We start from the raw sequence: 22,290 nt of genomic DNA, 5'->3' as shown, positions 1-22,290 counted from the left end.
AGGAAGGAGGGAGACTGGTCTGTAGTTTTCAACCAGATTGGGATCCAGAGGGTTTCTTTAACAGAGGTGAAATGAGAGTGGCTTTGAAGGCAGCTGGGAAACAGCTAGAGGAGTGCGAGGAGTTGATCTTAGAGATGAAGGTGGAGAGTTGTGGGGAAATGTTCTGTAGGAGTGACAATGGGACCGGATCAAGCGAGCAGATGGTGGCTCTGCGCAATATCATATAAAGAGGTCAGAGATTTCAGATTCAGAGAGCGGCTTAAATTTGGAGAGGATAGCTTCGCAGGGAGGTCCAGTGTGAACCGGGCAGGTTGATGCTGAGAACTTGTCAGTGATTGCTTTGACTTTGTCTCTGAAAAACAAAGCACAGTCATCAGCAATGAGAGAAGAGGAAGGAGGAAGTGGCAAAGAGTCTGCTTTTTAGATGCAGACTGTATTTTTTTGTGGAGGAAGGAGGTTTTAGCTGAAGAGGCAGTAGAGTGAAAAGCAGCTAAGAGTAACTGGTAGGCATCCAGGTCCAATAGAGTTTTAGATTTACGTCATCTTTGCTCTGCAGCCCGATGGAGTTTTGGATTTACACCATCTTTGCATTTTAATAACTTGATGGACAAAATGCTAGTTCTAGAATGATTTTTCCAAACCTGAAGTACAGAATGTTCCCAACTGACCAAAATATTGTGGGGTTAATCAAATTTTGAGCATTATCTGGCAAATATTACATGACTGTTCATGTTTTATTTAATTATGGGCTAGTTGAATGTAAACCTTAAGATGGGGAACAGCTTGTAGTTCTTACTGAAGTTTTAAAAAGAACATGGACAGTAAATCAAACCATCCAAGACAGTGCTTTCTGAACTCTGATGACCCTTATAACCGTTTTGTAATAACTGAGAAGTATTTCCAGAACATGACAAGAAAATTTGATACCTTGTATGCAAAGTGTTCACCATGTTTTATGTGGTAACAGGTTTTGTGAAATACAGTAAAATCAAGAATCATCCAAAGACTGATACACATTAATCTTAAGCAAGTTATACATTTTTCCTATATGTCAGAGTAAAAATCCTTAATTGTAGTTTGTACTTCACTGAATTCAGAAAAGGTTTTCTAAACTAACTGTTGTAAGTCCTATGTAATTCAGCTGAATGATCAAAGGATTTCTTGTTTTATTTAATGTGTTCTATTAAGAAAGTGAAAGCAATTACAGCTCCCTTATGGACACCGATGAGCCTCTTTCAAGCGAAAACCCTGGATAGAGGGGCTCTTTGAATCTGGAGAGGAACCTGTACACAAGGATCATCTCATCATGGGTGATGCTGTAGAAGGACAGGGTGCCAGCCATCCAGTCCAGATACACCCCCACCCTCAGGGAGACAGAAGAGGAAGTGGAATTGTTTTTTTTCTTTCTGTCATGGAAAGCACAATAACTCTTAGTTGTCCAGTACAGGCTCCATGACTTCTCATTGGTTCCAAGCCCACAGTCAAAATCATCTCCTTTTCTGCTAAGTCCTTTATAAGTCATTCCTACTTCAGCACCTGACCCTTGACTTTTCCACTCAACCTCCCAGTAGCAGCGACCAGACAGACCCTCTTTGCAGAGAACTTGGTGCCAGTAATCAAATCTCTCTGGATGATCAGGATATGGGTACTCTTCTTCCCCATTGGTCACCTTTCTGTTCCTGTTGGAGAAAAAAATGTTTCTGTGGGCAGTGTTGGGGTCCAGTGTGACCTGGCAGGCATCTGTAGACAAGAAATAATACAACTTAAGCAAACAGATCACAGTGAGTAAGCACACATTGACAGTAAACAGACTGACAAAACTTCAGATGTAAACAGCACATACAGACTCATCCATATATTAATAGTCTTCCCCCACCTTACAAAGGTAGTGCTTCTGAAAAACCCTTCAGAAGGTCAGTTCTTATAAACTGAGTTCTGGAGCCCCAAACTCACCCATTTATGATGAAATATCACCAAATTCCATTTAAATGGACAAAGTTACTTCAATAGATCTCATCAGTCATTGTTACATAATTTCCTTTCATTTATTACTCTGTAATACTGTTTGGCTGTGGACCTGGGTTCCTTTAGCACTTTCATTGTTGTTATGCCCCGTACATGTAAACACAAGCAAATTATACATACATATTATACTTAATGTTCATGTATTCATTCAACCTTCAATGCAAAAAAAGTAGTAAAAAAACAGTAAAGACAAAAGTCAATGAAACAATACAAATGAAGTCTGGATATCCAAACAGGGGCCATGTTTACATATTATAACACCATTATTGTAAGAGGTGAAACTAGCAAACAAGAGCCAATGGAGGTCGACAACCAAATGAAGCATGAGCCTAACTAAAACTGAAACTGAAAACCAAAATGTGGTCTCTGGTCTGAACGGCGGTGGTGCAATGGGTAGAGCTGGTGTTTCACACGCTAGGCTCTTTGATTCAATGTGGATTTGATTTCTGCCCAGTCTGTGTGAACCTCGCATGATCTGCCTGTGGGTTTTCTCTGGGCACTACAGTTTCCTTCAACAGTCCAAAATCATGTGTATCACCTTAGATAAGTGCCTCTTAATCACTCATAGATGGGTGAATAACTGCAGGTAGTTTAATGTAGTGTATCTAGCACTGCAAGTCACCTTGGACAAATGCTACATAATAGTCACTGTAAGTCGCTTGGGAGAAAAGTGTCTGCTAAATGAATAAATGTAGACATGCCGCTTAGTTCTTAGGAGGTATACAAAATGTAACTTTGGCCATCGTAATAACTAAGAGATGCCTTGTAATTATGGGTATTAAATGAAATTTCTCAAAGTTGAATCTTTTAAGTTAAATGGGCACACGTCAGGGTATAACTTTATGGCAAAGAAAAACAGACACCTGCAGACTGTATATACAAAAGCACACACACACACACGCATTGTCTGAAACCGCTTGTCCCATGTGGGGTCACGGGGAGCTGGAGTCTAACCCGGCAACACAGGGCGCAAGGCTGGAGGGGAGGGGGCACACCCAGGATAGGACGCCAGTCCGTCACGAGGCACCCCAAGCAGGACTCGAAAGCATAAAGCAAAATTGTGCACAAGTAAAAGATGCAAAGCTTGCTTAGAGAGGAAAAATATGACAACCACATACTGTTATCCTCTCAGAAAACAAACTGCACTATACAGAAGACTATCCACTGACTAGACATGACTAGTCGAGACTAAATGACTGCAAAGATGCACTTTTTGGTTATTTCACATCACTTCTTGCAAAAAGTTTCTTTGTACAGAATCTGTAAAAAAAATGCCTTTATTGTGTTTATTTTAAAGCCTTAAAATAATTTTTTTCTTTAATGGTAACACATTTTCCACATCTGTCTCAGCAGAAGTGATTTAATGGGAAAGGATGTTAAGTACAAAACTTACATTTCAGTAGCCCTGGTTTGATCCTGCATTCTCCACCATGGTCCACACTGTGGGAGAAGCATAAGGATAGTGACAACAGGTCAATACATTGCAGATAAAAAGTTAGAGAAAAGAGAACTGTAACTGCCAGTAAGGTGGAATGAGCTTCCTCTGTCCCTCAGAACTACTGAATCCCTATAAAAATATCCAAGAAGTGTCTTAAAGAGTATCTCTTCTGGACCTCTGAACTACACCACAAGCTTTGCATTACATTGTTTGTCAATTACCTTTGTAATTGCTGTCAGTTCTATAGGCAGCAATTCATGTAGTGTGTGCTGGTAAAAACAGTGGCACTGAACAAATTGACAGTGCTTTGAGAATCACGTCTGGGTCTACAACATCTCTTTGCTGTAAAATGAATTTTTATTTATTCTAAATTGTATGTTGCTTTGGAGAAAAACATCTGCCAATTCAATACATGTAAGCGCAAGTGTAAACTCAAATTGACATAGTTATGTAATTATGTAAAGTCATGTAAAAATGAAATTTCTGTAAACATCACAATAAAATAAGTACATTTCATTTAGTTGTTCACAACTGATAGCCATTTTCTTTGAGAAATATCACAGGATTTGTGAACATGACATAAACACTTAGTGTGAACCTACTTTAGTTTCTGCAGTCTGTGGTTTGGATTCTCTAATCCTGCAGAAAGCAGCTGAACTCCCAAAACTCCTGCATGATTGTAGCTCAGGTCAAGCTCTCTCAGATGCGAGGGGTTTGAATGAAGAGCTGAAGCTAAACAGGCACAGCCATCTTCTGTGATTTGACAGCCAGACATCCTACATGGAAATAGAAAAGCTAAACATCAGAGCACTGCCTGCCTTTCATTCAGAAGGCACATGAGTCTGAAGTCCTCCCTGCTTGAACCTCCCTGTGCATCCAGAAACAAAGCTTCAAGCTCAATCACAGAATGTACCTTCTCCAATGTGTCTTCAAAGGATCTCAGCTGTGTTTTACATGTAAAGCCATTCTGAGCATTTTAGGAATGCAATAAGAGACTTACTGCAACAAGGTTCACTTAGGTGCTCAAAGGACCTTTAACAAAAAGTTTGCGTTTCCTCCCCTATTTTCTTCTTAAACTAAAACCCAAATTCTTTTTTGTTACGAAGGTACAGAGCATAGGCTGATTACATACCTGCAAAAGAAATGTATTTTAATGCTATGGTCTATATGTGAAGTTCTCTCTGTAAATATGTGGGTTTCTAAAGTGAAAAAAACCCCATTAAATGTGTATAACGATTCAAAGGAATTCTGGAGTATCTGGAATGTCTTTGACAGTAACTTGATGATCACACCTGTGAAACAGAATTTGTCCATTTGTTTTGGATGTATTTGCAATTTCTTGGTGTGTTTCTATGTCACTGTTGCTGTGACCCATTACTGTTAATAAAAAAGAAAAAACTTTTGTTTACATCTATTCATTTAGCAAACAATTATTTTCAAAGTAATCCACAATGATTACTGTGTACAATTTAGCGGACACCTTTATCTAAATTGACTTACAATACAAAACTCCCTACATCCTTATCTATAGATCCTCACCTATACACCAGAGTACATCACTGGGATGGGAAGTGTCTGCCTAAGGCAAAAATATAAGTATAATGAAAATTTGAAGGGCAAAAATGTATTAAATAGAAAAATGAATATAAAGCAGTGTCATAACAGTCCCTTCAGTAGGACATGGGGGGCCTTCAACAGCAACTGTCACAAATCAGTATTTAACTGTCAAAAAATGACATAAATCTACATTAACAGCAGTATCAATGTCTATGAGGAAACACAAACCAAAGCACTTGTGCTTCAAGAAGGCAAAAAAGTATTTTGAATAGGGCATGCATAGGAAGTTTAAACACAATGTCCAGTTCAGATACTTAGAATGCCGCTCATTCATTAATGTGACCACTGTGCAATAAATAACGAATTGTACAAAGTTACTACTGAGATCTCATTAAGGGATTCCCCAAAAAGCAGACCTCAGCATCTCCAGTTTACAGTGTGGATTTGCCAGTCCAGCAGAGAGCAGCTTCACTCCTGAATCCTGCAGATCATTGTTACTCAGGTCCAGCTTTCTCAGCTGGGAAGACTTTGAGCTGAGAACTGAGGCCAAAGCTTCACAGCATTCTTCTGTGAGTTTACACAAATGAAGCCTAAAAAAAAAAAGACACACACACACCTTCTTACTGAAAAATGTGAGTGGGGAACCTAGCCCAAAAAACTTATAAAGACAAAATTAACCTGGAGCACCTTGTTCAGGGAAAATTCCAGAGGCCCAAAAGTGCTACTAGGAGCCATACTGTTCACCTCTTATCAGCCTCTGAAAAGTCCAGTTATTCCTTCATTCTCCTTTTACAAAAATTTTACAAGGACTTTTCAATTTCTTTTTTTTTGGGGGGGAGGTTAAAAATTATTCAAATGAATATGCAAAATCCAAACAAAGATGAGGGCAGATCCATATCCACTGTGAGTAACTGCATAATGAAGATAACTGAACTGTGCACATGACTGTAAGGTTTTTTTGTGTTTTGTGAAAAGACTTAAGCAGTATCAGGTCCTTCTAAAAATATGAACTCGGTTTTAAATGCTTTTTTGTGCACTGTCAACAACTAAAGAAGTAAAATGTTAAAATAATGGACTCACATGATGTTTTCAAGCCAAAGTAGCTCATACTTGCCTATGAATTCATCTGAAACTCATCCAGCTTCTGTGCATTTATATTGCTGGTCTTTATGGGGGCAGCTGGTATACTGAATAGAATGGCTGCCTTTCAACCCCAAGGTTGCAGGTGTGAATCCCACCTCCAGCCAAGCACCCTTGAGCAAAGTATGTATCCTAAAGTGCCCCAGTAAAATTACCCTGGTGTGTAAATTTGTAATTAACTTTAAGTCACTTTGGAGAAAAACATCAGTTAAATGAATGAATGTAACATACATGTACAGTAATATGGTGCAACCTCAGTGCACAATTTAGAAATTGTATAAAATGCTACTAAAGGAGAAATGCATAATACCTGTATTCTAGCAACCATGAAGTTTTTTACATACTAACCTCAGTGTCTCCACTTTACAGTGTGGATTCCCCAGCCCACTGGAGAGCAACTTCATTCCTAAATCATGCAACTCATTGTCACTCAGGTCCACTTCTCTCAAGTTTGAGTCTGAGCTGAGAGCCAAGGCCAATGCTTCACAGCATTTCTCTGTGAGCTTACACTGCTCCAGCCTGATGATAATGATCAAAATAATGAAGATGAAACAAAGACATTTTTCCAAGCTGTCACTAAATAAAAAGTCCCACATCTCCTTCTGGAACTATAACAGGAATCAATCACATGGCGATACACTCATCTTGAGTAGGAAAACTGAACAGAAAGCAGAACCTACTGCAAGAAATAAATATGTGGATGGAAAAATTATTTGGATGAAGCTCAAACGATGAGAAGGCAGTAATCACAAGTTGGACACATCACAAGAAGACTGGATTCTCTCTTTAAGACCATGATAATTAGAAAATTCTAGGAAAAGATGGGCGACCAGCAACCAAAGGGATGAACCTTATCACTGTGGTAATCGACACAGCCCTCTCAATACTAGGGGCACAAGTGAAGACAGAACATTCTGGAAGCATTCTGTATGTTCTCACAAAGAGCCAACATGAACTGAAAGGCACTGCACAACAAATTACTCATCTCATCTCATCTTCTGTCCCCACTTGTCCTAAAAGGGTCGTGGTGGCAGCAGGGAGAGCAGAGAGGCCCAGCCGCCCCTGTTCCCCGCAACTTCCTCCAGCTCAGCCTGGGGGATCCCCAGCCGTTCCCAGGCCAACTGTGCGATATAATCCCTCCAGCGGGTCCTGGGGCAACCTCGGGACCTCGTCCCACTTGGCCGTGCCTGGTATACCTCCAATGGGAGGCGCCCAGAGGGCATCCTTATCAGATGCCCGAATCACCTCAACTGGCTCCTCTCAATGTGGAGGAGTAGCGGCTCTACTTTGACTTCCTCCCGGATGTCCGAGCTCCTCACCCTGTCACGGAGAGTGAGTCCCAACACCCTGCGGAGAAAACTCATTTCGGCTGCTTGTATCCGCGATCTTATTCTTTCTGTCATTACCCAGAGTTGATGACCACAGGTGAGGGTAGGGACGTAGATCGACTGGTAAATGGAAAGCTTCACCTTATGGCTCAGCTCCTCCTTCACCACTACAGTCCGGTACAGCGACCGTATTACTCCTGCCGCTGTTTCCAGTCTGTGGCCGATTTCATGCTCCCTTCTTCCCTCATTCATGAACAAAACCCCAAGATACTTGAACTCCTCCACCTGGGGCAAAAACTCTCCCCTTACCTGAAGAGGGCATACCATCCTTTTCCGTGAGAGAACCATGGACTCAGACTTTGAGGTGCTGATCCTCATCCCTACCGCTTCACACTCGGCTGCAAACCATTCCAGTGCATGCTGGAGGCAACCATGTGATAGTGCTAAAAGGACAACCGCAAACAGCAGAGACATCACCTTCCGACTCCCACACAGAATGCCCTCCTGACCTCGACTGCGCCTTGATATCCTGTCCATGAAAACCACAAACAGGAGTGGAGACAAGGCACAACCTTAGCAGAGTCCAACACCCACACTGAACAGGCTTGACTTAATGCCAAGTATGCGGATGCAGCTTTCGCTCCGTATGTACAAGGACCGAATGGCCCGCAATTGTGGCCCCGGTACCCCATACTCCCAAAGCACCTCCCACAGAATTTCCCAGGGAACACGGTCATAGGCCTTCTCCAAGTCCACAAAACACATGTAGACCGGATTAGCAAATTCCCATGCCCCTTCAGTTATCCGTGAGAGGGTAAAAAGCTGGTCCTCTGTTCCACGGCCAGGGCGGAATCCGCATTGTTCCTCTTCAATCTGAGATTCAACTATTGGCTGGAGCTTCCTCTCCAGCACCCCGGCATAGACTTTCCCAGGGAGGCTGAGAAGTGTGATGCCCCGATAGTTGGCACACACTCTCCAGTCCCCTTTCTGTCCCCGAGGTTCATGCAACATAGAGGCGTGTCAACCATGACAGCCCTGCAACATCCAGGACCTTAAGCATTTCCAGGTGGATCTTTTCCACCCCAGTGCTTTGCCACTGTGGAGCTTACAAACTACCTCAGTGACTTCCATCAGGGACTCTGACAGCCCGAAAGCCTCTGGCCCTGACCCCTGTAAGAGAGGCATATCACTCGGGTTTAAGAGTTCTTCAAAGTGCTCCTTCCACCTCCCGACAATGTCCTCATCAGAGGTCAGAGTTTCTCCACTCCTGCTAAACACAGCCTGAGCGAAACTCCTCCAACCCCTTCTGAGCTGCCGGATGGTTCTCCAGAACCTCTTTGAAGCTGACCGATAGTCGTTTTCCACGGCCTCTCCAAACTCCTCCCATGCCCGGGATTTTGCTTCTGCAACCGCAGCCGCTGCTGCCTTTTTCACCTGCTGGTACCTGTCTGTTGAGTCAGGAGTCCCCAGAGCCAACCGGGCCATAAAGGCCTCCTTCTACAGCTTGACGGCTTCTCTCACCACCAGTGTCCACCAGTGGGTTCTAGGGTTGCCTCCCTGGCTGGCACCAACAAGCTTTTGGCCACAGCTGTGTCTGGCTGCTTCCATAATGGAGGTTTTGAACAGGGTCCATTCAGACTCTATGTCCCCTACCTCCTCCGGGACATGGGAGAAGCTCTCCCGGAGGTGTGAGTTAAAATCATTCCGGACAAGGTCTTCTGACAGTCGTTTCCAGCACACCCTCATTAAACGCTTGGGCCTACTGGGTCTGTCCATCAGTTTTCCCCGCCATCTGATCCAACTCACCACCAGATGGTGATCAGTTGACAGCTCAGCACCTCTCTTCACCCGAGTGTCCAGAACATGTGGCCTCAAGTCAGAAGAAACGACTACAAAGTCGATTATTGACCTTTGGCCCAAGGAGCTCTGGTACCAAATACACTTATGAGCATTCTTCTGTGCTAGCCATGGTGTTTGTTATGGACAAACCATGGCTAGCACAGAAGTCCAATAACATTTCACCATTCGGGTTCAGATTGGGCAAGCCGTTCTTCCCAATCACCCCCCGCCAGATTTCCCAGTCATTGCCAATGTGAGCATTGAAGTCCCCCAGCAGAACTATGGAGTCTGTCCAGAACCCCTCCCACCTTCTCCAAGAAGGCCGAATTCTCTGAACTGCTGTTTGGTTCATAAGCACACACAACAGTCAAAGTTTTCCTCTCTGCGACCCTAAGTAGTATTGAGGCAACCCTCTCATCCACCGGGGCAAACTCCAACTGTATGGCAGCCAGCCGGGGGCTTGTGAGTATCCCCACACCCGCCCGACACCTCTCACCTCGTGCAACTCCTGAGTAGGAGAGGGACCACCCCCTATCGAGGAGTTTGGTTCCAGAGCCAACATATCTAGTTGGTATTTCTCAACCTCCTGCATCAGTTCCGGCTCTCTCCCCCCCAAGTGAGGTGACATTCCATGTGCCAAAAGCCAGTTTTTGTTCCGAGGGGCTGCGATGCCATGTGCCACCCCGCTGCCGCCGCCGCCAAGTATACATTGCACCCAACCCCCATTCAGGTGGTGGGCCCACATGGCCCCCCGACGATGCCTTTTCGGGCTGAACCCGGCCGGGCTACATGGGCTGCCTGGCTACCAGGCGCTCGCCTAGGAACACTACCCCCAGGCATGGCTCCAGGGGTAGGTCCTGGTGACCCTATTCAGGGCAGGGTAAACGTTCTCTTGTTTACTTTTTCCATGGAGGTTTTTGGATTGTGTTAGTCTGGATCTTCACTCCAGACCTATTCGCCTTGGGAGACCCTACCAGGAGCATAATGCTCCCGACAACATAGCTCTGGAGATCCCTAGATCATGCAAGCCCTTCCGCCATGCCAAGGCCCCGATCCAGGAAGGGACAACAAATCACCATAAGTACAAACTCAATCAGCAAGCAAAGCAGTTTTTAAGCTTTATGACTCATTAAGTGTCATAAAGATCTTATGCAGCACCTGAAAATCTGCTCTTGTCATGAGCATTTGTTTGTTTTTATGTAATAATAATATTGATACAATAATTAAGCACACATCTTACAGAGGTGGAATGAAGGTTCACCTCAAATGTGTAACACTGAATAAGAAATAATAAATCATATGTTCTACACAGGGGCAGCTAACCTCCTAATTAATCTGATCAAAACATATTTTTGTGAGTTATTTTCAAAATCTGGTTGCACAGAAACACCTGTAGTAAGCCACCTGATATGTAGTATAGTGAAGGAGTTTCTTCAACATGTTTTTTTTTTTTTTATTTATTTTTACAAACTTTTCATCACAGATATCCAAGATCATATGACAGGGGATTAGATGAGACCAGACATGAGTAGAGTAGTTAAAATTGAATCAAATGAACCAGGTGTACAAACAAAATATTTTCACTAAGGCTAATTACATTCCAAACAAGTAAAGGACCTCAGCTGGTTAATCACATTCTATGAGCTTCTTATACCTCATATGCTCACTTCTGTCTTAACTGATGGATAGCACGGAAGAGGCTCATACATCACATCAAAATTAGATTGCAACTGGCATCTCCTTCAGAACACACTACATTGGTACTTTATTTATGCTACATAAATGCTGTCTGTCTAAGGTGTTTATGTGATATTGCCACGTTAATGCTGAAACTGATGATAGGATTAGAAAGTCAGCAGAACTTTTTGCCATGCTTGGGAATAGTTTGCTAGCTACCAAAGATGTGAAGTTCATGCACAATGAAACTGACATCCTTTGGCAGAGCACTGCTATGCAATGTCTGGCACACATAAAAAAACAACAAAGTACTGGACAAAGTACTGACCTCAGAGTTTCCAATTTACAGTGTGGGTTCTGAAGTCCTACAGACAGCAGTTTCACTCCCGAATCCTCCAGATCATTGTTACTGAGGTCTAGCTCTTTGAGATTTGAGAAGTTTGAGCTAAGAGTTGAAGCGAGATCTTCACAACACTGCCCTGTGAGTTCACACTGGTCCAACCTAAAAAAAAGACGTGTTTAAAAACAAAATACCCACCCATTACCATTGAAGTTTAAAAATTAACCCTTTATTCTTTCACTGTTGGGGGTGCAGTGGTGCAGTGGGCTTGGCTGGGTCTTGCTTTTTGGCAGGTGTGGGGTTTGAGTCCCGCTTCGGGTGCCTTGGGGTGTTGCCAGGTTAGGCTCAGGTTTGCCGCGACCCCGCTTTAGAACAAGTGGTTTCAGACAGTGTGTGTGTGTGTGTATAACTATTGAAAAATAAACCCTTAGATCGATCTCATTTCCACACCTGTCCATGTCTATCTATCCAGTTATGAAATGTCAGGTTTAACAGGACAGTCCCATTGTCTTGTTGCTGGTGGAATATGCTGATCATTCTAAACTCTAGTTTTAAAGAAGCCATACTGGAATATTTACATAGCAGTTTTAGAGAGCTTGATCACTGGCAGCAATTTCAGCAGTGCTTCTTCTGATCTGATGTATTTCTTCAGGTCAAAGACATCCAGCACTTCTTCTGATGTTAGCAGCACAAACACCAAAGCTGACCATTGTGTAGGTGACAGTGTCTCTTCTGAAAGTCTTCCTGAGCTGAGGTAATTTTGGATTTCTTGCATGAGAGAGCTATCATTTAGTTCATTAAGACAGTGGAACAGATTGATGGATTTCTCTGGAGAAATACTGGAACTAATCCTTTTCTTAATATATTTGATTGTTTCATCAGTATTATCTGAACTACTGTCTGTTTGTTCCAGAATGTTTTGTAGGAGTTTCTGATTGGAGTTCAGGGAAATACCAAGAAGAAAGCGAAGAAATATATCAAAGTGTCCATTCTTGTTTTGCAAAGCTTTGCTCACAGCACTCTTGTGCAATTCAAACATTGTTAATGTAGTGTCTAGTTTAGTGTCAAGCAGATTTGTCTTGCTGTTTTTGTATACGTGAAAGACATGCAGAGCAGCAAGAAACTCCTGAACAGTCAAATGGACAAAGCTGTAAACCTTCTCTTCTAACATGACATCCTCCTCTTTAAAGATCTCTGTACACACCACAGAGCACACTGAAGTGTCACTCACATGAATGCCACACTCATTCAAATCTTCTTCATAAAATATTAAATTCCCTTTTTCCAGTTGTTGAAATGCCAAATTTCCCAGTTTAAGAATGATATCTCTGTCAGATTGGGACATCTTATTTTGGTTTCTTTCACTGGTTCCATGATACTTTTTGTTCTTTCTCTTTGTTTGAATAAGCAGAAACTGTGTATACATTTGTGTCAGAGTTGTAGGAATTGCTTGACTGCCTTCTTGACTTTCCAAAGATTTCTTAAGGACAGTAGCTGAGATCCAACAGAAGACTGGTATGTGACACATGATGTAGAGGCTCCTTGACTTTTTCATAAGCGAAATGATTCTGGTAGCTAGATCCTGATCTCCAAATCTCTTCTTGAAGTATTCTTCCTTCTGTGAGTCATTGAAGCCTCGTATCTCTGTCACCCGATGGACACACTCATCTGGAATCTGACTCGCAGCTGCTGGTCGGGAGGTTATCCATATGAGTGCAGAAGGAAGGAGATTCCCATTGATAAGGTTGACCAGTATAACGTCGAGTGATGTTGACTCTTCTACATCAAACCACTCTTCTCTGTTCAGGAAATCTAAAGTAAGCCGACATTCATCCAGGCCATCAAATATAAACACAACTTTTAACTTGTCAAGGTCACTTTTAATCTCCTTTACTTCCGGGAAATAGTGATGAATAAGTTCCAAAAGACTATATTCTTTGTATTCCTTCCGGTTGATATCACGGAACGAAAGAGTAATTACTAAATGAACATCGGTATTTGCTTTCCCTTCTGCCCAGTCAAGAATGAACTTCTGCACAGAAACTGTTTTTCCAATGCCAGCAATCCCCTTTGTCAGAACAGTTCTAATGAGTTTTTCTTCTCCAAGTAAAGGCTTAAATATGTCATTGCAATTCATTTGTATGTCATGTGATCTTTGTGTCCTGGATGTTGCCTCCATTTGTCTAACTTCGTGTTCATTATTGACTCCTTCACTTCCACCTTCTGTGATGAAGAGCTCTGTGTAAATACTGTACAAAAGTCTTTGTTTTCCTGACTGTGCTATGCCTTCAGAGATATTCCCAAATTTTGATCTTAAACGTAATTTCAGTTTCTCTTGCACCTTATGAAGACATTGATCTAGAAGAATAAGAGAATTGTTAATATGAATACAGAGTTTCAAAGCATTACAGATTTCCCAATAGCCAATAATCTCTTGCAGTGTGCATTGCAAAGTACACATCTGAAAATTTTGTATATCAGCTAATCCAAACACGTTTAATATATTTTAAAGTATAAATGGATTCTAAATGCACCTATTCCATAATAAGCCACTGGAAATCATGCATTTTCAATGGATGTGACATCCAGCTAGCAATTATAGTGTAAATGAATTAATTAAATGCAAGAAGAGAAGTATGCCAAATGTCTTCCTGCTACTACATGTTGTAAAAATGTATAGTTCCTCTTTAAAATACTAAAACATATAGGAGAAATTGATTGTTGTCATGTCTTGTTGCATTTCTACATAACTTCAATTATAATTATGCCAATATGTGTCAATCCTGCTGAACTAAAACATTTTTTTAACATCACAATTATTTTACAAAATATGTATTACGATTGGAAGTTAAAAGAAATTATTTTTAAAAATGTGATGGTTTATTTTTCTAACCATCCACATAATTTAATTAATTGCTCAACATGATAAAAATCAACAAAAAAAAATTTGGCTATACATAAGTTACATTGTTTTGCTTTTAATTTAATTCAATGGAATTTATTTTTATAGAGCGCTCTTCTCACACAGTGACACAGAGCGCTTGAACACAGGCATAAGGCAATGAAATAAAGACAGCTGACTACAGACTAGTGTAATACATTATCATTGCATTTATCAACGTTATAAGTATGCCTACTGGCTACGGAGGAAAGGAAAAAAAAAACTCCCAACTGAAAATTAGGCAGAAAAAATCTCTGGGGGTCCAAGTGCCAGTGGCTTTCCACCCGTCCTGGATATTCTAGATTAAACAAGACTTCTAAACCAGTTTACAACTAATAATAGCCTGTTGCTGTATGATATGTTATTGCTGTATGATAACTAGGTTTCCTAGTTAAGAGCCCTATAAACATCTGTAATTTATGTAATATTTATGTCAGAGTTTCATTTCTAAATTTAAAAACTTGGGACTGGATTTAAAGCAGTTGTGGGTTTGATTTTTATTAAACTATTCAAGCCTCTGTTTTTTTAAAAAATGCTTAGCTCACCTGGGTCTTTGGCTCCAAGTGTATCCCAGGTCTTTGCTGTGTTAGATACTGAAAGAAAAAGAACCAAAGTAAAGAATAACAACAAAAAGCATTTAGAAATTAAAAAAAGAAAACTTCTGAGCCTGAAAGTTATTGGGGTTTTACATTCTTGAATACAATACAGTCTCAAAGTCCTGGGAAAAGCCCAGAAACTTTGACTACAACAAACGCAACAGTATTTATGCCACATTGTTTTATTAAAATTGTGCAATGATGATATTTAATGATGAACAATAAAGTGTTCAGACAAAGAAATTCATCTTAGCCGTCTAGCAACAATAAATGTAGCTTCTCTACCCAAGGTTATTTTAGCAACATTCCTATTCAGCTACTATTTGCATCTGAATAATGCCATTGAAAGCATATTTCATAAAGTGCACATAAAAGCTCAATGAGTATTTTTATTAGTGGTGCTGAAATAATTAGATTCCAGTATATTATTATGGGAGCATAATAATGAAGCTACATTTATCACACAGCCTGATAGGTCTCTCCAACACCAAAAATATCACTGACAAATTCTTGTAGCTTTTACCATTAGGGGATATGCTTATGCTGATGTTTACCGATCCTCCAACATTGCAGCCAACCATATGGGACACTGCAACATTTCCTCCATTCTGAGCCACGATGGATGATGGGAGGTTAACAGGCATTGATATGTTACCCTGCGCTGAAGCAAAAAGTAAGAGGAGTGGTTAAATACCTATAGATTTACACCTATTCTATAAAGTGACTTACAATTTAGCAAAAACTAAACTGCATTTCAGTAGCGAGAGATGCAGAGACAGAGAGACATCAATGCAGACATGTAATTCTTGAAGTAAAGTCAGTTGGTCTGATGTTACCATTGACACCAGCATACATTCCATGGCAACTTGCATATAGAATTGCTAGAAAGTAGAAATTTTTGAAACATATAACTTTAAAAATAACATTACACAGGTAGTAGCGTGTTGAATTGATAGGAAATTAAAAGCTGTTTATGACATTATGTAGTGTAAATTTATGGAGTAAACAGGAAGTCTGGAGAGAGATATCGCATCAGTGCTTATCAGTTTACACGCTTAGTGCACTCACCTAAATCTAAAATAATTAATTTGCTGTGCACAGATGTGTTCCTCCATACTAGTCCTTCACTACGGGCCAACTAAATAATAGAAACAAGTTTAGCGGTTTGATTTCAGTTCATGCATATTCTACAACTGAAACACATGACTGTAGTTAACACACACACATTTTCAGAACCGCTTGTCCCATACAGGGTCATGGGGAACCGGAGCCTACCCGGCAACACAGGGCGTAAGGCCAGAGGGGGAAGGGACACACCCAGGACGGGACGCCAGTCCGTCGCAAGGCACCCCAAGCGGGACTTGAACCCCAGACCCACAGGAGAGCAGGACCCGGTCCAACCCACTGTGCCACCGCGTCCCCCTGTAATTAACAGTGTAATATAAATTCAAGAACGTTGCTCTTACTTTTGACTTATATTTTGGGAAAATTTACTGAGTTAATATGAATCTTGTATGACAGTGATGTTACCACCTTAACTTTAATATGTTGCCATGAAGTATGCCAATGCCAAAATGTGCTCCTTATTATCTTTATACTCTTACAATTATGGAAGTAAGCATCATGACACATAGTTATTACAAAAACCTAACACAGCTTTACTTTTTATTTAATAAAAAAATAAAAAAAACACCATAAAATTACAATATATTTAAATAAACAGGAGCTCATGCTAAGGGGAAAAGAAAACAATTTTTCTGCAAAGAGTAGGTAGCATCATAATCTAACCAGACAACATAATCTTACCATTATTCTGCATTCCATGTGCAATGGGGGAACACAATAATGGCTCTCCAGTCACTGTAGAAGACTATAGACACAATAGCAACAAAATTAATACCTCACAAATGCATCTATATTGCCAGTACACATTCTGGAAACCAGGTAAGGGGAGAGAATTTGCCCCAGGTGGAGGAGTTGAAGTATCTTGGGGTCTTGTTCACGGGTGGGAGGAGAAGGGAGCATGAGATCGGCCGCAGACTGGGAACAGCGGCAGCAGCAATACGGTCGTTGTATTGGACTGTAGTGGTGAAGGGGGAACTGAGCCATAAGGTGAAGCTCTCCATTTACCGGTTGATCTACCTCCCTACCCTCACCTATGATCATGAACTTTGGGTATTGACTGAAAGAATAAGATTTCAGATACAAGCGACTGAAATGACTTTTCTCTGCAGGGTGTTGGGACTCACTCTCCGTGATACGGTGAGGAGTTTGGACATCCGGGAGGAACTCAGAGTAAAGCCGCTACTCCTCCACATTGAGAGGAGCCAGTTGAGGTGGTTCAGGCATCTGATAAGGATGCCCCCTGGGCGCCTCCCTTTGGAGGTATACCGGGCACGGCCAACTGGGATGAGGCCCCAAGGTCGGCCCAGGACCCGCTGGAGGGATTATATCGCACAGTTGGCCTGGGAACGGCTGGGGATCCCCCAGGTTGAGGTGGAGGAAGTTGCGGGGGACAGGGGCGGTTGGGCCTCTCTGCTCTCCCTGCTGCCATTGTGACCCTATTAGGACGAGCGGGATGGAAAATGGATGGACAGACATTCTGGAAACCACTAATTCTGATACGTTTTCATTAAACTCTGTATTTCATTCAGTCCATAAACCAAATGTTCACTGTGTGAATAGTATTAAATATAGGGAGTAATTATTTAACGTATTGCCACTGGATTCATACTGTATATTGGACTGAAGGAAAGAGGTACTATGAGAAAGCTCACCTTCAACTGACCTCCCATTTCGAGCAAACTCTTGAGATCTGTTCTCTGCTGAGTCCTGTAGATAGGATATATAGTTAGATGTTCATCTTAAAGCTTTATTAACATTACAGCTTTACAGCAACCTCTACATCTTTCTGCAGCATTATATAAAGAAATACACAAATCCAACTATGAAAAATGCATTATATTGAATTAATATAGTAATATATTTATGGAATATGTTCGTATATAAATACATTAGAAAAATTACAAAAATATACACAAAATTACAATGAAAAAATGTCTAAAGAGATTCTTTTTAGAAGTACAGACATGAACTTGAATTCCTCTTTGACAAAGCCTAATGGAGTTTAATTCATTAAAGTCAGTACAAGCATGTAACCAAATTTGCAATTAGAAACATATTTTAAAATTTAGTGTTGTATTGGTATACAGGGCAATGTTGTATTTGTCAGACTACTTCCAGAACTTTACCACCTGGATCTCAATTGAAACACAAAACAGAGACAACCATGGATCTACTTTCTCACCTCTCATGGTGCACCTTATCAGAATCACTCCCTTCCTCAGCATCACAATAGACACTTGTTTCAGAGTCTCCACTGTCATCCTCAGCAGAGCAATAGGCACCGGCTTCAGAGTTACTGTCGCTTTCCTCTAGTTCCCCATAAAGACACATGGCTGAGAAAGCGCTGCCTTCTTCATGTTCCCCACGCAGACTCATCAGGAAACTTAAATGGGGCTGACCATGTGGATCTGTCTAGGCCTCTTCTGGACAGTAGACCTATAAGGAGATCTTGACAAGACATTCACTCTTTTTAAGGAATTATGTAACCAAACTAACTGGCAGTTAACTTCATGCCATAACATACCAAACAAAAAATTCTGCAGCAGATATATGTAGTAAAAGATTATTTTTAAATCTGTACATAACCTTATAAAATTAAAATAAGTAACCAAATAATACACTTAACCACATTTACATATAAAAGTAGTTTACACATAAAAATGCATTTACAGTACATGAACATAAGGTATATGTATTTTCTTGGATTCCTACTTTTTAATTTGTGAGTCTGTTACAAGAACATGATTTAATATTAGCTGCAAAGTGTTGACTAGCTGCACCTGGTATCAGCTAAAGTTTAATAATCTGTATCAAAATACGTAGGCTTCCGCGGCCAGTGTCCAGAAGACTTAAAACCCCAGTCAGTTTAATAATCTAGTTAATTAAGTTTAACTCATTTACATCCATCCATCCCTCCATCCCTCCATCCCTCCATCTATCCATCTTCACTAACTGCTTGTCCTGGTCAGAGTAGTAGGGGGCCACAGCCTATTCTGGAATCACTGGGTGCAAGGCCAAGGGGGTACACCCTGGATGGGACACCAGTCCATCGCAGGGTAGTCACATGCACACACATTTTCTCACCTGGTCACACACTTTGAGCAATTTTGTGTCACCAATAAACAGGAACATAATGTCTTTGGACTGTGGGAGGAAACCAGAACACTGGAAGGAAACCCGTGTAGAGATGAGGAAAGCATGCAAAGTCGACACAGAGTGACTCTGACTTGAACCGATGCCTTAACAGCTCAGTCAGTTCCATTTAAAGTGAAATCGATACTGTAGGAGTAGCTGCCAGAACTGAACTGTAAACAGTTTAATTGATTAGTTTGCACATTAATTCGTTCTGGGATGAGCACCTGTCTGGAGCTACTGAGGCTGCCTTGAGGGCACTAGCTCTATTACAGGAATGTGGTACCTTGTGCTAAGCGAGAAGAAAGCCGTTACCGTAATAGTTCATCAAACTGTCATATGAATGTATCAGTTTATTTGCACTTGCATTTTTCTCTGAGATTTATGTTGCTTTGGAGAAACTCGTTTGCTGAATCAACAAATATACAACCCCAATTCCAAAAAAGTTGGGAAGTTTGTAAATTTACTTTGACTTGTATTCAAACAAAAACAGTATAAAGACAAGATATTTAATCTTTTACCTAATCAGCTGCATTGTTTTTTGAAGATATATGTTTATTCTGAAATTGATGCCTGCAACATGTTCCAAAAAATATTTAATACAAGTCAAAGAAAATTTACAAATCACTCCTTTTTGTTTTTATTAGCATTTTCTATACTCTTCCCAACTTTTTTGGAATTGGAGTTGTAAATGTAAATCATCAATGCTGTGATTTTAAGAATGTGTCTTGCTGCCATGGTTTGTCTTTTAATGTATTTTGGGAGAACAGTCCACAGAGACTAATTTTAAACAAATTTTTATTTTTTATTTTACGAGACGTACTTGGTCATGAATGATCAACGATTCCTGTTTCACCAGAAGTTTTTACGAAGCAAACTCACCATGACAGTTCTTTTGTCAAAATTTTCATACCTCAACAAAGCTGACATGAAAGTTTTTTGGAACATCATAATCCTCATACTGGAAAGGCAACAATTTAATTTGTCCTCCCTAGTTGCATCCTCTTGCTGTGTCATATTTTAATAAACTGCCCATCATGGCTCCCTAATTTGTGTCTTCTTCCTCCCTATCAATGTCCATCACTACAGTACTTAATTGTGGTGTGGCTACTTTAAATTGAGCTGCATCAGTGTCACTTTATATGAAACAAATTTTGTTTACCATTTGTAACTCCAAACATTTTGGCAAAACTTGTGATATTTTAATTTTTCCCAACAAACAGTGCCCTTTGAAAGTATTCAGACCCATATTTCCCACTTTATTATAACCAACTTGACAGAGCTTGAGAGGATCTGCAAGGAACAATGGGAGAAACTGCCCAAATTCAGGTTTGCAAAGCTGGTCAAAGCATTCCCTAGCAGACGAGCCATGGTAATCTCTGTTAAAGGTGATCCTACAAAGCACAGACGAAATAGTATGAATACTTACGAAAACAGGAGATTTCAGTTGTTGTATTTTTTTAAATAGTTTTAAGTAGTTTTAAATAATGCAGTGATCCACACTTCTGAAGGATGGCTCTCAGCAGTGTGAACAGGGTCTTTACTGTATTTGTAAACACTGAGAATGATAGGTAGTAATAACCGTACTCCCAAATCACGTCTGCATCCAAGTCTCTCTTCTGTTTATGTAATGCACTCATTGTATTTTCTCTTGAGATATATGTTGTTTTGGAGAAAAGTGTCTGCTAAATAAATAAGTGTAAAAGTGAAATGTAATGTAAAGTAAATGTAATGTACACAGGAGCTGGAAGGTGGGGAAACACCTGTGGGCCGACAAGACTAACAGACGGCACGTGCAGGTCCAAAAGGAGGAGATTCTTCGGAGAGACTGTTAAATTACCCTTCAGCTGGTACATGTTTACACGCAAGTGACAACTGAAGAGTTTGTACCTGTGTAGAATACTCTATGTTAGCAGACACTATTATTATATATATCTTGGTACTCCTTTCTCATACATCAGAATAAAAAGGAAAAAGAACTTTCCGGACATCTTTTGCTGGTTCCTGTTTTTTTTTTTTTTTTTTTTTTTTAAATATTCAGTTACAGACAACTGTCTGCATGCATTTACATTAGTTCATTTAGCTGATGCTTTTCTCCAAAGCAGCTTACAGTGTTGAGGTTACAATCATTGACCCATTTACACAGCTTGGTAATTTTACTGGAGCAATTCAGGATAAGTACCTTGCTCAAGGGTACTACAGCCAGAGGTAAGGCTCAAACCTGCAACCTTTGGGTCTAAAGGCAGTAGTTCTCACCACTACAGTAACCACACTACCAGCTGTCCCATTTCTTCCCACACTCCAAAGACACAGTGTTCAGGTTCACCCGTAGTGTGAGTGACACAGGGAGTGTGTTCCGCTGACGTATGGATGAGTGACCCATTAAGTAGTGTATCTAGCAGTGTAAGTTACCTTGGCTTGGTTAGGTGTGTGGGCTGATAACACTACATAGAATTCACTGGAAGTTGCTTTGGAGAAAAGCGTCTGCTAAATAAATAAATGTAACCTAGGACATAATTACATTTTGTAATACATTTACGAGACATTCCTAAAAACCTGCTTTCATTTGTGGGGCACAGTGTGATCAGCGAGTCTCCGTACTTTCTAGAATCACCGTACACACGGAGCTCACGACCCTCAACTGTCAGACGCATGCGCCGTATGCCTCTTCCTTCCTTCCTTTAAATATGTGGAACGATTTCAGTTCTCAGAAAACTTTAGATACGCTGTAAAATTTACGTGAAGCATTTCCTCGAAACGCGCCTCCTCCTAGGCGCTGTTCTTACCCGAGAAAGTACTTTTGTTCTGCGCAATTCAAACGAGGCTCCGACTTCACTCCCAGTTTGTCTCTTGAGCAGTGTGAGAAGGTTATCATACAATATATTCAAAATGTGCCTCCCTGGGGTTCGCTCAGGTGTCCGTTCTCAGTGTCTGCCGATTCCGTGTGGCGCTTCACGGAGGAGTGAAAACGCCGTCTCGAGCCCACATCCACGCGCAGCCGGTTTGGCGAGTTCAGCTTCAGGGCGAAACGAGGAGCTCACACACCCTGAAGTTCCAGAAAAATACCGTACCCGTGCGTGTCAATTCAATTCTTTTTTTATAGTTATACACCACTCTTTTCACACACTGACAGTGACGAAACGATTCCAGTG

At 41.0% G+C, this 22,290-nt stretch overlaps 1 protein-coding gene across 3 annotated transcripts; it reads right to left on the bottom strand.

The window, feature by feature from the left end:
• Positions 1-458: 458 nt before the first annotated feature.
• Positions 459-22,274, bottom strand: LOC108918466 (NACHT, LRR and PYD domains-containing protein 12-like). Of its 3 annotated transcripts, none has more exons than XM_018725736.1 (13): positions 21,925-22,274; positions 18,189-18,454; positions 17,659-17,713; positions 16,688-16,751; positions 15,405-15,542; positions 14,831-14,878; positions 11,923-13,702; positions 11,333-11,506; positions 6,509-6,679; positions 5,437-5,610; positions 4,066-4,239; positions 3,419-3,465; positions 459-1,740 (listed from the first exon to the last, which is right to left on the bottom strand). In XM_018725736.1, the coding sequence occupies exons 2-13, from the start codon at positions 18,380-18,382 to the stop codon at positions 1,202-1,204; spliced, it is 3,558 nt and encodes a 1,185-aa protein (XP_018581252.1). In that variant the 5' UTR covers positions 18,383-18,454; positions 21,925-22,274; the 3' UTR covers positions 459-1,201. The 3 variants fall into 3 exon arrangements, with proteins under 3 accessions (XP_018581252.1, XP_018581253.1, XP_018581254.1); XM_018725737.1 differs by having other exon boundaries at positions 18,189-18,442; XM_018725738.1 differs by lacking the exon at positions 15,405-15,542.
• Positions 22,275-22,290: the final 16 nt, after the last annotated feature.

The sequence above is a fragment of the Scleropages formosus genome, chromosome 22 (genome assembly GCF_900964775.1).
Source record: "Scleropages formosus chromosome 22, fSclFor1.1, whole genome shotgun sequence".
NCBI lineage: Eukaryota > Metazoa > Chordata > Actinopteri > Osteoglossiformes > Osteoglossidae > Scleropages > Scleropages formosus.
The sequence above is the reverse complement of the archived record's forward strand: the minus strand, read 5'-3'. Positions and strand labels throughout refer to the sequence as shown.